We start from the raw sequence: 13,455 nt of genomic DNA, 5'->3' as shown, positions 1-13,455 counted from the left end.
TTGCTGTGGCCTTTTTTTTCTTTTTTAAGAAAATCGCATCTTTTAAAACTGTTATCCTGCAGCATATTAACCTTAATTTCAGAAATAGGAAGAAAATTCGAAAACTTCCCTGTAAAATCTTATGTAAACTTTATGTTTAAAATTTGGTATGTTTCGCGTTAAACGGTACAGCCTTTAGAAAAGTGAATATTTTTACTTCGACTCTAACAGATGGAGGGACATCCTAAAATCACTTTCTCGGCTTGTAGTATCATGAAACTGCTAAATCCTTAGAAACTCAATTTTATTTTCACTATTATCATATCATTTTATCTCCTATCGTCGCTGAAAACTAGACAAAAGCGCCAAAAAGTAGAGAATAATAAAAGGTCTAAAAAGCAGCAGTTATTATTATTATTATTATTATTATTATTATTATTATTATTATTATTATTATTATAATCTATATCGTTTGAGAACAGATAGCAATTAATTTCTATTAGCTCTTAATTAACTACAAGCCAAATAAATGAATGCATCATAAAATTAATATCTAAATGAACTAATTTTACAATAAACATTAATTTATTTAGCTTAATACAGCTCTCAAATTTATATATATATATATATATATATAATATATATATATATATATATATATATATATATATAGTAACTAATTACTTTCTGTTTTCAAGCGCTTTTATTATTATTATTATTATTATTATTATTATTATTATTATTATTATTATTATTATTATTATTATTATTTGCTTTTTAGAGTTTTAATTATTTTCTACTTTTTAGAGCTTTTATTATTTTCTATTTTTAACGCTTTTGTTGAAAATCTGTTAATATATTTTTTAAAAGATATTATTTTCTGTTTTTTTGCCCATTTATTATTTCGTGCTTTCGACAGTTTTTCATTTTTTTTTCACTGTTAGCGCTCTTGTTGAAGTCGGTAATAATCTTTTCTTTTAAAAGTTATATATTCTACCTTTTAGAGCTTTTATTATTTTGTACTTTTTGGCCCTTTTCTTGAAGTCGGTTTAATATTAATTTTTAAAAAGGTTATTTTTTCTACCTTTTAGCACATTTATTATTTTCTGTTTTTTAGAGGTTTTATTTTCTAATTTTTGGCCCTTTTCTTGAAGTCGGTTAATATTTTTCATATAAAAAAAGTTATTACTTCTGCTTTTTAGAGGTTTTACTTTCTACGTTTTACCCCTTTCGTAAAATTTTATTATTTTTTTTTAAAAAAAAGTTATTTTCTGCTTTATGTGCATTTATTATTTTCTGCTTTTAGAACTTTCGTTATTTCTACTCTCTTAGCGCTTAGGTTGAAATTGTTTAATATTGTTCTTTGCAAGTGTTTATTTTTCTGCTTTTTCGTGCATTTTTGGAGTTTGTTACTTTTCTCATAAGTTTTATTTAATATTATTTTAAATTTTGGTTTACCCCAGTAACTTAATTAAACGCTAAACAATAGGTAAGACAGTAACTTACTATAAAATTAATTAGTCTGCGAAACATGTATTACAAAATATATTGTAATATTCTTTTATGATCTATATTTGCAAACAAAACCACGTTCCCTCCTACTACATCTACTACAAGCAACCAGACGACAGGAATTCTCATCCTCAGGTCATGTGACAAGAGGTACGCTAGCGCCACTGTTGTCCACAAGAGGAAATAAAACAGCGTGAAATGTCTCCATTGACATCAGTTTCAGCTCGACATTCCTGCTGTCTTAGCTTGTTTGGAGCTCTAAGAGTTTTAACCCAACAAGGAACGGATATAAATATGTCATCTAGAGATCCGAATCAAACTTAGTCCATTCGATTAACATAACGAAGATATATTCATGCAGAAAAAAATAGATTCCATGGACAAAGGAGTAAGTCCCTGGGGCCCATTAACCCTATTAGTATAAAAAAAATCGTAGACTCGCAGTGAAATAGTTATTGCATCAACACTGTTCATTGGAAAGTCATGGCTTATAGTTCATTCTCTTCAGCATGAAACAAGCTTTCCAGAGGTGCTATGTATTGGGGCTCAGAACGTACTTGAACAGGGAAAATTGGGAGAATGTCGGGAAAATTCCCTCCAGAAATCTCTCCCATTAACTTTGGACCCCTCTGGAGTGGTCCCGGATAAAATTACACAATCTAAATGTATCTCGAAAAATATTATAGGGGATAAGAAATGACTGTACCAAGTTTTATATTGATAGACGGAATAGATGCGAGGGAAAAGCTTGTAAAACAATACATGCGTTCCCCTCACACCTATTCCATCTATCGATACAAAACTTGTCTTTGTATCGGCCTTTGTATACTTTGTATTGAAAATGAAATGAAATCTTTGAGTTTTACGTCCCACGGTTATGCCGGTTAGGCTAAAGGAGACGGTCATTATGAGAAATGAGTGAAATGGTGGAATGAAGAAAGTGGGAGGAAACGGGAGAACCCCGAGAAAACCCACGCACACGGTGTTTGTCCACCACAAAGTTCACTTGGCGGGGGCTGGGAATACTTTCTATTGTCTTGGTCAGAACTTTGTATTGGTCTTCGGGCCACATTTATAGCGACTTTGTGAGTTATATTTGTATATAACAGAAATTTTCTGTATAAAAGAGATGTGAGACTAAAAGCGAATCCAGTGTGGTAAATTACTCACGTATTACCTTAAAAGGCTAATTTTACAATACATTAATCAGCCTACATGTTAAGAAATTACGTAAACATATACACACAGTATTAACACTACTATCTGTTAAGAAATTTAATGGTGTAAATCCGAAGACTCTCAGTCAAATTGAGAAACTGCTCTTTAAGCCTGTTAAAAACCAACGGAAGACAAATGTTTCTCTTTCGTGATAAACTTCCTTGAAGTAAATTAAACCACAATTAAGTAGTTTATTAACTGCACACTTCACTAATTTGGATTATGTTCTCATCTTTCCTTGATTAATTGTTCATCGTCATCTTCATCATAGGTACTCTGTCGTCACTTTGAGAAGCTTCCAAACTCAACAGTCTACAACTAACCTGTTCGCCGTCAAAAATGTTAATAGTTACTATCACATATTTTGAAGTGTTTTCCCACTTGTCTAAATTCTTATGTTTTTTAAAAGATAACACACATATAAGTCGAAAATACAGCACTTAGGTTACAGATTGTAGTTAGAGATAAATAGATAGATTGATTTTTATGAGAGCGTGGACAAATATTCACTTAAAATTATCTGGTTGGGAGACCCGGGTTCGATTCCCGGCGGAAGCCCACGTGGTTCGGATTCCACGTTTATCAGTAGGTCAACGTCTCATATAGCCTCGCTGCTGAAAGGGACGTTAAACTCAAAATCAAGTAATCAAGTTAAACTTATCTGACAATGAGTCCATTAAAAAATTTAACGTCGAAACACTAGATGTAACAAAATGTTTGTAATTGAATTTTAGTGACAAAATTACAAATAAATAAATTAGTTTCAAATTCTCTTTTAACGTCTTCATAATGTAGTCTAGGTATATTTACTAGATTATCTTATCTTCGTCAACATTTATTTTTCTAAGGCGGCTAACCTTCGGTCAAGGTATTCCGCTCACGCAACGGCTGTCAATTCTAACTAGGGAACATTCCGATTTGGTGAATTCACTTGCTGAAAGTGATTGCTAGCACTGCATTCAGCAGAAAAAGAAACGGAGAAAAAGAGGGTGTTTATTGGCAGACCGTATACTGGGTGGGAGATAAGTGAGGGCAGAGTGCAAAGATAGAACATAGAAAATGTCTAGAAATGCCATGTTAATTTTCAAACGAGTCGAGGGATTGAAGTCAAATGTTGGATGTGAGGAATACCTGTAAAGCTCCACTGAATAGGCGTAATGTGAATCATGGAGAACATCTGAAACGCCGCCATGTTGGAATTAGCGCAAGAAGAATTTACGGGAAAGGGGTCATATGACATATGGCTCTCGACGCACATCTCTATTGAAATCAACAGTGGCCAATACAGTTTAAGATCTCTGTAACACGTTCCACGCTACGGCAATGTAGCAATACTGTCACAAATGTGACGTGATTGAGAAACAACCACAAACGTGATGACGCCACTTTGCAATCAACAAACATCTCTGCCCACTCAATATTCATCCATATGCTGGTAAAAGTGCAAATATGACAAAAGACAACCTGAAAGAGTTCATGACAGACGTTTTCTGGCCTTCTATAGAGCACAACTGCTGCTGCTTGTTGATTCATGGAGAACCAATAAAGATGAACAGATAGTCCAGAAACTGGACAAGTAGGACTTACCCTACTCCTTATCCCTGATGGTTGCAAGCCACTCATACAACCGTTCGATTTGTTCTTCTTCCGTCCGTACAAGAATTTCGTAAAATATATAACAAACATCGTTTTTCTATCATTTGATTTCAAAATATGACAACAGGGCAACTTCATTAACTTTCTATGACTCACTCACTTCCAGTTTACATCACCAAGATTCCAAGCTATGATTAGATATGCTTTCTGCAAAGCTGAATATTTGCAAACAGCACCTGGCTCATTCATGACACCTGTCGACTACTGCTTCAATTTCAATACCGGAGACAGCTGTGACGAACCTGATTATCCATCTCTATCGTTTTTTTTTTAAATGTGCGCACTGTTGTCTGCATTCCTGTATCAACCACACAATTAGTTTTAAGTTCCATAATAGTTTCAAATAAACATATAACAGTGCAATTGGCCACTATTGATTTCAATAGACGGCTGGCGTCAAGAACCATATGCCACATGATCCCTTTCCTGTATATTCCTTCTTGTGCTAATTCCAACATGGTGGCTTTTCAGATGCTCTCCATGATTCACATTAAGTCTATTCAGTGAAGCTCTACATGCATTCCTCATGTTCAACTTAACCTCAATCCCTCTACTCGTTTCAAAATTAATATGGCATTTCTAGACATTTTCTACGTTCTATCTTCGCACTTTGCCCTCACTTATCTCGCACCCTGCATATGGTCTGTCACTAAACACCCACTTTTTCTCTGTTTCTTTTGGTGCTGAATCCAGTGCTAGCAGTCATTTTCAGCTATTGAATTCACCAAATCGGAATGTTCCGTTGTAAGAAATTCAGGCGTTCGTTGTTAAAAATTGACAGCTGTTGTACGAGCGGAATACCTTAACCGAGTTCAACAAATCCTTTCTTTAAAAAAAAAAAAAAATAATCATCATCATTCGAGTAGTATTCGACCAGGGCTATTACATTTAAATATTCACAAGTCAAGTAAGATTAAAACTTGTACACTTTTTTTTTCAAATTCGGCAAATGTTATCTAGAGCACATGCGCGACGGGAAGATATAAACGGATTTTATTTATTTATTTATTTTTATTTTTTTTTTTTTTTTTACTTTTTTGGCTCTAATTAGCAACTTTTCTGCTGTATTGCGACTTTAGAAAGTAATTTTGTTGTTTTTTTTTCGGCTCACCCTACATGAGAAAGAATTATTGAAGAACATTATAGAGATGAAAAATGTCTAAAAAATTTTTTAAAAGAAACTTGTTCTGAGGTCTTTTGAACCTTTCGTTCCTGCCATCAAATAGGGTTCAGAATGAGAATGGTCTAACACGAAAGTCGTTATTTTACTTCTGAAACTATAGTTCTTAAGCGTAGTCTTGTGTTAGAAGTAAATGATCACCTATTAAATGGACTTAATCCTACAGTGCATGATTTTTTTGTATTTAAGTGAAATAATATACAGGCATATGATAAGACATTTCTAATTAATATCCGAATAGAAAAATATCCGAATAGAAAAATATCCCAAAGTAATTTTTCGTGCTAAAATATAAAAACACTTTGTATCACTTATGATACATTATGCATCAACAGTTCGTGTTCCTCTCTCGTACAAAATCAAATTATAGCATACGTAAAAAGAATTAGGTAACTTACTTCATGAACTTGGAATTTTTGCAACTTCGAAACTATTCTTTGTCCTTCAGAGTAAACGACCCATAAACTCTTTTATTCTCACGTTCACTAAGCACGCGCATGACTTCTTTCTCTCTGTACTGAAGCAACATTTTCCTGACATATGGTGAACTATGTGCTCAGGACAAATATCAGATATGATTTAATATGTATTTGTGATATAGCTCACGACCTAAACAATAATACTAGCCATAATTTATTTTGTATCAAATATGATACAATATACATTGTAGCGTTAACTCTAAAACACGAAGAAAATCAATAAATACTATCACAATATAAGAGCAATTTCTACGTAATCTGTCGCAATGAAACAAAATAGAATATAGTGCAAAATATAACGCATAGCGTTATATTCTTTGTTATTGGGTCGGGAGGTTTCTTGGTTATAGGATTCCCACACTATTTCCCAACCTATGCCTATGCACAGCAATGGACGATGAAAGCTATCCCCTTATGCAAATGTTAACCAACGAAGATATCATTAACAAAATACAATATTTTACTGAATTAAGAAAAGATTTCAGAAAAAAATAATTAATCTTATGTATTTAAGAGGCAGCAAACTGTATCAGTTGTTGCAAAAATTTGTAAACTGCAACGCAACTAGAGTGACCATAATATCAACATTAAAATGTAGGAAATCTTTTTGAAAAATATATTATTTTGGAATAAATTAATAATCTCACAGTAAAATGGTAACACAAAGTGATAAATGTAAAACAAAACAGTAGAATATAATAAAGCAATATTAACGTATAATTATATTACAAGAAGGACGCAAGGTGGGTGGGCCAATCACATAGCACTAATTGGTGTCGTGGGCCATACTGTTGGTATATCATTATTGCGACAATTTAATAGTATCGCATTCAATGAAGGAACATGTTCATCGTAATTTATATCACAATAACACAATAACATAAAACAACTATTATAATATTAACTAAAATATTTACTCACTAAATAGGAGCAGAATATTGTGTTTATTTATAACAATTTTTGGTGGGAAACTTGACCCCTCATGTCCTGAATCAATCTCTCAGTGTTAAGTGATAACCAGTGTTGCCAATTTGGGGAAAAAGTCGCTACATCTAGGGGATTCGTCTTCCAGGATAGCGACAAAAAATAATTTTTCCGATTAGCGACTTTTTTGGTGATTTTGGGGTGACGATCTGGCGACTTACTTAGAAATCTAGCGACTTTTGTGCTTCGAACAATTTGTCTTAAAATAAGTACTATTAGCTCGAATCAGTTCAGATATAGTATGTTTATTTTCCTTTTGCTTATTTGAATCAGTGCAGATGTTGAGCTGTGAAAGTACATAATATTTATCTCTATATTCCCGCTTTTATTACTGTTATCTCTTACCTTCTAACGGGGACCAACTACAGCTTTTAATGTCCTTTAGTTTACAGAGCACAAATAATACATTACCGATAGCAAACTGATTATCTGTAGAAGCGTGAGTAGAAGTGAAGTAAGATTTTTTTCTAGACCTTTAATTTTTTTCGTTTTTCTAAACTCATTTTTGATTTCGTTGAAGCAAAATTGATCATAAAGTTAAAAATATATAAAAGTGAAATTACTGTTAGTTATATATGAGTCTTTCATATACGTTCTTGTAGCCTATATAGTAGTAGAACTTTAATTGATCAGGTATCTTATATATATATATATATATATATATATATATATATATATATATATATATATATATATATATATATATATATATATATATATATATATATATATATATATATATATGTATGTATGTATGTATGTATGTATGTATGTATATGTATGAAAGTGGCAAAAACAAACGAAAATTTTTTTAGCGACTTTTCACTACAAATTGGAGTCATTTCATCTCCTGTTTAGCGACTTTTTGTATCAACTTGTTGGCAACAGTGGGGATAACTAGATGTTTCAACATGGAGGCAATTTTCATGATGGACATGTGTTATTGTTGACCTCACCTTGAACTTGAGCCGCTTCATCCGCGAGAAAAGAGTTGCTGACATAGGTATGTGCTGCCAAACAATGTCATAGTCGTCATGTTGAAAAGAGCTAAGTTGCTATACTTTGTGGAATTGAAAGAATTTGTAACAAAAGTCTTGGTAGCAGGTGACCTGAAATAACCCTTTCAAAGTAACATTCTTCTGAAATTCAATGACCTCCATCTGCAAATTGTCAGAAGTACTACTAACGTCAACGCTTAATGGTGATAAGAAAATATTTAATTTAACTTCCTCCTTACTGAAGTCTCTAAATCGGACATTAAATTCTTCAAACAAATGTGCCAATGAGTTTTTGTAGAAAGGGAAGTTACAGAATGATTTGTCACGCTGTAACAGGGTTGGAAAGTGGGAAGCACTTTCATTCCACATTTGATTTTAAAAAAGTTTCCGCTTCCTTAGAAAAGATTCGACATGTCCATAAAGTTCATGAGCCAAGTGACAGTTAATATCCACAAGGAATACAAGGTCACACATCCACTTTTCATTGTTTAACTGGGACATAGGTTTTCTTTTTATGTCCAAGAAAATTGCCACCTCTTTTACCAGATTATAGAAACGCTGCAGCATGTTTCCCTTGTTCAACCAACGTACTTCAGAATACTAGATCAATTTTCATTCTCCGTTTCCAGTTCGTCTAGAAAGACTTTAAATTGGCGGTGATTGAGTTTAGACTTTATGTAGTTCGGACAAGAAACCATGGGCAAATTTCAATCTGTTGGCGCAAAGATTCTCCTGATGTAAAATACAATGGAAAAAACACAAGTCACTGATATCAATTTTTCTTCGAACTAATAATTCCTTTATTTTTGTTATAGCCCGTACAGTCATCTAACACTGCCGCACACACAAGTAAGTCGTTAAGAGTGTGCAAATACATATATCCAGGGGAGAATAAAAGAAACCAACTGGCGTTGCCATGAGCCGTTATTTTTCTAGTGGGTCGAGGTCGGTGTTGTCAATTCAAGATTTTTTTCTTAACATCTAGCAATCCTTGTAAAGAGGGAAATTTTCCTCGAACTACCCGCAGTTGTGAATTGTTTGACTTCACGGCGCTGTCAACTTTTCACTGCATGATCGATGGAAAACTTCTAGTCCACTCTTAACAAATTTTGCTTTTAACAAATTATAATAATTATCGTTTTCAATAATTAACCAGCGGGCCGCAAGACAGATTTAGGCAGCCCGGGTATGGCCCGTGGGCTGGCTGTTGCACATGGCTGCTTTAAATTGCATGAATTAAGCAACAAATTAAAATAAAATGTCCCAATAATCCATAAGAACATTTTTTCTAAATAATGGCTTTCATCTACATCAATATTTTTATCTTTTAGCCATCCAATAGTGTCTTCACCTCCTGACAAACCTAATAGTTTTCTGGGTTAATTGCTGTATCGTCGGTCCATTTTTAGGAAATTTACCTGGTCAACTGGAGAATTTATTTCGGTTTGTTAGGAAGAGTAAGTGAACGTCAGGTGAGGAGAATAGCTGAAGTTAAGAAAGTGGTTGTTTTTGATGTTGAAAGCGGAACTGTATACAGAGGCGGAAGCGAATATTTGACGGAGAGGAATACTTGTTATTATTCGCGAAAAAGGCAATATGGAAATGGCGCGTATATTTCTACACGATTGTACACGGTTTTCTACTCAAAATTGGAAAATAGTATGACCCCAATGACCAGTGGCGTAGCAATAGGGTAGACAGGCATTGCCTACGGGCGCAGAGCGTTTCGGTATACATTTTAAAGAGCGCCTCAGGTTTTTAATAAAAAAGAAGCTAATTATATAAATGGTGGAGCCCCTAGTTTTCGCGATCTTCATTTCCGAACATGGTAAGAATAAACATTCCTGCTCACTTCACTCGCAGTTTATTACATTTGCGTATCAAACTATTGGCATTACTGTAAACTCGTCGAGGTTATAGTACTGTGTGATTAAGAAATCAATCCTCCTGTATTAATACGATATCAATCCTATATTATACGTATTAAGCTTGCTAACTTTAAATAAAATTCCCCTGCGCAACAAACTTCAACAATAATGAAAAATTCTATGACCTATAAAATCAGGATTAAAACGAATTAAAAGTGTTACTATGAGTATGAGGTACAGCACATTTGCAACGTATCGCGGCTACACAGAACCAGGCACAAGCACCAAGAGTCAGGCAAACCGAGCAACTGCCTGGGATGCCAATGTCAAAAGGCGCCCAAACGAACACCCCAAAGTAAATTTTCGAATGTATTTTCTAATATCACTGTCATAAAATGTAAAATATAGGCTAGAACTAGGTGGGGGGGAGGCGCCAAAAAGACACTTTGACCCGCTGAAAATTTTGTTCATCAATTCGACATCTCTGATCTGATAAAAGAATTTGCGGGAGCAAAAGTGAGAAAGAAACACTTCTGATTTTATATACAATATGTCGATTTAAAAACTGAAAATAGAAAAAGAGTTAAAAGCGGTTTCACAAGGTTTATTATTTATTTTATAATTATGTAAAATCGTAACATACTATATAGATAAATTCATTTGAAATCCTTTTGGTAATACACTGTACTTGTTGATATATTACTGTTTATTTACACTACCACTGCAAAAAAAAAGTCCGAATTTTACTTGAGTATTTTTAAATGAACAGAACACTCTGTCCAGTTCATTTTTAAAAGACATATCACAATAATACAAAAAGAAAAAGGTCAATCCGTACGCATAAGTTATAGATAGATGGTCAAACATGGAGCCTATTCGATGGGTGAGAGGCACCACTAGGGATTTTGCCTAGGGGCGCCAAATGCCATTGTTACGCCACTGATAATCACATTTAGTATCTCCCCGAAATTCACATATAATGTATTTTGTGCCATTTACTATGTTTTGCGCTATCCTCGTTTATGTATATACCCACCGTCGCTGATGCGCCTGCTCTCTACGGACGCTCGTTTCCGCTCGGGCCACCCTGCTGTGCTTCTGTCTTAACTCGATTAGATAGCATTCGTGCTTTTTAATAGCCACCTAAGACAAGTTGGTTGATGTCTCTTTCGCAACAGTTCTTATTGCGTACGTACACTGAAGTCCTCCTAAAATATGCACAGAGGAATGTAAGACCACACCCCCATCCGCGGATCCGGAGCCAGTACTTCAGCCAGAGTCACTACCAAGTGACTTTGGGGAGAAACTAAATAATAGCCTTTTTGATTTCCTGGGAAAATTTACACGCCTCAGTTTTGTTGGTCTAACCTAACCTTAGTACATTTCTTACCTATATTTTAGAACTTTTTTCGATTTCTTGTGTGGTCCAGCGATACAGCAATAATGCCAGTTTTCTTAACAAGGTCCATGAAAATGTAGATAACTTATGGATCCCATCAGATCAACTTAAATACTAAACCACAGCAGACACAACTATCTCGAACCTCTTTCCCGATTGGTACCTAAAACGATGTTTATTGATAAGTTTAAATTGATCTTTGCGAGAATTAAATTATAACGATTATAAATGTTGTAATAAAATTAGGGATTTATTTAATTTTTATAAATATTGATTATTGATTGATTTATTTAGTCTTTAAGAGAAAAGAAGTCGAAACAATACGATGTGTTCTCGAAATGGGACAATCACGAAGAATCGCCGCGTATGATTATCCTAAACGCAAAGCAAGCCAGTACCGACCAGATATTTACCATTCGACAAATAAGCCTACACGAAAAGAAGTCGGAATACAACACGCCGGTACAGCAATTATTTATTGATTTTAGAAAAGCCTTACGACTCGGTTAGGAGAAAAACATTATACAACAATCTTACAGAATTTGGAATGCCGAAAAAGCTAATTAGACAAATTAATATATGTTTAAATGGGATACAGCAAGCTTTTGTGAACGCGGTATTGAATCTATGGATTCCACAGGCTAATTTATTTATATTGAATTTTATCATAATTCGTTTCAAATATCATAACCTAAAACACACTTAACATGAAATGCAAAATAGCAGTTATGGGCTTATTATGCTGACCTAATACTACTGATAATGTATTACCTTACGAGGTTTGCATTCGCCAGTTTTGCGGTTTCTCCTTGTTCCGGGTGGACAAGGGTTTTCCACTGGTAGTACTATAATTCTTGCTCCGATTTCGTTCTTCGACTTGGTTTCTTTGTTCTGTTTGCCTCCGATCTTTGTTTTGGCTCCGTGCTTTGCCTTCTGGGAATTACTCTTTTTGGCTACACTTCGATTGTTAGATGGAGCACCAGTCACAAGGCAAGACTCGAGAGCAACTACCACGAAAATCACCAAATAGATTAGGAAAAATTTACGCACATTCATCTTCTTCCTGATAAACAATAGCGTATTGTAATAGTCCACGATATGAGCGCCACGTAGGGGGGTTCCGCTCTACCAAATTAACGTAGACAGCACTCGCCAGACTCTAAAACCTTTGTGTGCAGTGTTTTAGTTTTTCATCCACGTCTAAAGCGAACAAAAGCCTTGAGAAAAAGAGATTTTAGACGGATAATAAAAGACATAGTAGTTCTTTGTTCTTTGTGTTTTGTTACGACATGATCACTCATAATTGTCTAATTTTACGAATATTAAATTTCTATTGTCTTTATCGGTGCCCGGTACGATTTTGTAAGTGTTGTAAAATTTCACTCGGCTGTTTTCAAAGACGATTCAGAATTAACACGTTTGCTTCATTAATAATGATTAACAATCTAACTTTTCATGGCATTAATGCTTTATAAAATGAACAAGTTGATTTTTAAACTCGTAGGAAACAACAAAGAACCTAATCTCGAAACTAGAAGGTAATTTGGATTCACCAGAAAGCATATGTACTTTACGTGAATTCGTGATGATCGACTAAATATTGTGAGTGTTAACAAAAACAAAAAACTACCCGTGTCCACGAAAATCGAGATATTGATATGGGAATGTTCGTAGTACAATTCTGCATCTATCTAAAGTGAAATTGACGTGGTTTGACCAATAGGTAGGGGGTAATGACGTCATGAGTGTTTACCTTATGTTCAAAACTGTAACTGAAAGTAAGCAAAAAAACCATAATTGGCAATTAATAAGCAAAAATATTTAACTGTATTGCCACAAAAATTTTAGATCGTGAAAATATATTTAATAAAGTTTTACTAAAATACAAATTTGAACGTACAGCTTAAGCCAAAACACGTTTTGCTTATTTTCTCGAAAGTATCTGAAATGGAGTCAAGGCCTTTTCGCTTAGCAGGGCAGAATATTTGTGTTTAGAAACAGTTTGTTCTCTTTGGACTCTTACTTACAATAGTAGCCATTGTAAACCTTTGAAGGCCAGAGAAAATATATAACCAAACGATGTTTAGTACTCATTGCATTTAGAATCTATTAAGAAAGTCATTAAAGGGGTATAGGCACTTATCAATGCAACCAATCAAGGAAATTGATGCGAATTTGACTT

The 13,455-nt window shown here is 34.1% G+C and overlaps 1 protein-coding gene across 2 annotated transcripts in view; it reads right to left on the bottom strand.

The window, feature by feature from the left end:
- The window catches only part of LOC145694436 (uncharacterized), a 59,495-nt gene extending 47,077 nt beyond the window's left edge, over positions 1-12,418 (bottom strand). For both annotated transcript variants that reach the window (XM_081770656.1, XM_081770655.1), the window contains exon 1: positions 12,045-12,418. In XM_081770656.1, the coding sequence (XP_081626782.1) occupies positions 12,045-12,329 (285 nt within the window). In that variant the 5' untranslated portion in view covers positions 12,330-12,418. The remainder of the gene's footprint in view (positions 1-12,044) is intronic.
- Positions 12,419-13,455: the final 1,037 nt, after the last annotated feature.

This window comes from Thermobia domestica, chromosome 9 (genome assembly GCF_964235325.1).
Source record: "Thermobia domestica chromosome 9, izTheDome1.hap1.1, whole genome shotgun sequence".
In the NCBI taxonomy this organism is placed as follows: Eukaryota; Metazoa; Arthropoda; class Insecta; order Zygentoma; family Lepismatidae; genus Thermobia; species Thermobia domestica.
The sequence above is the reverse complement of the archived record's forward strand: the minus strand, read 5'-3'. Positions and strand labels throughout refer to the sequence as shown.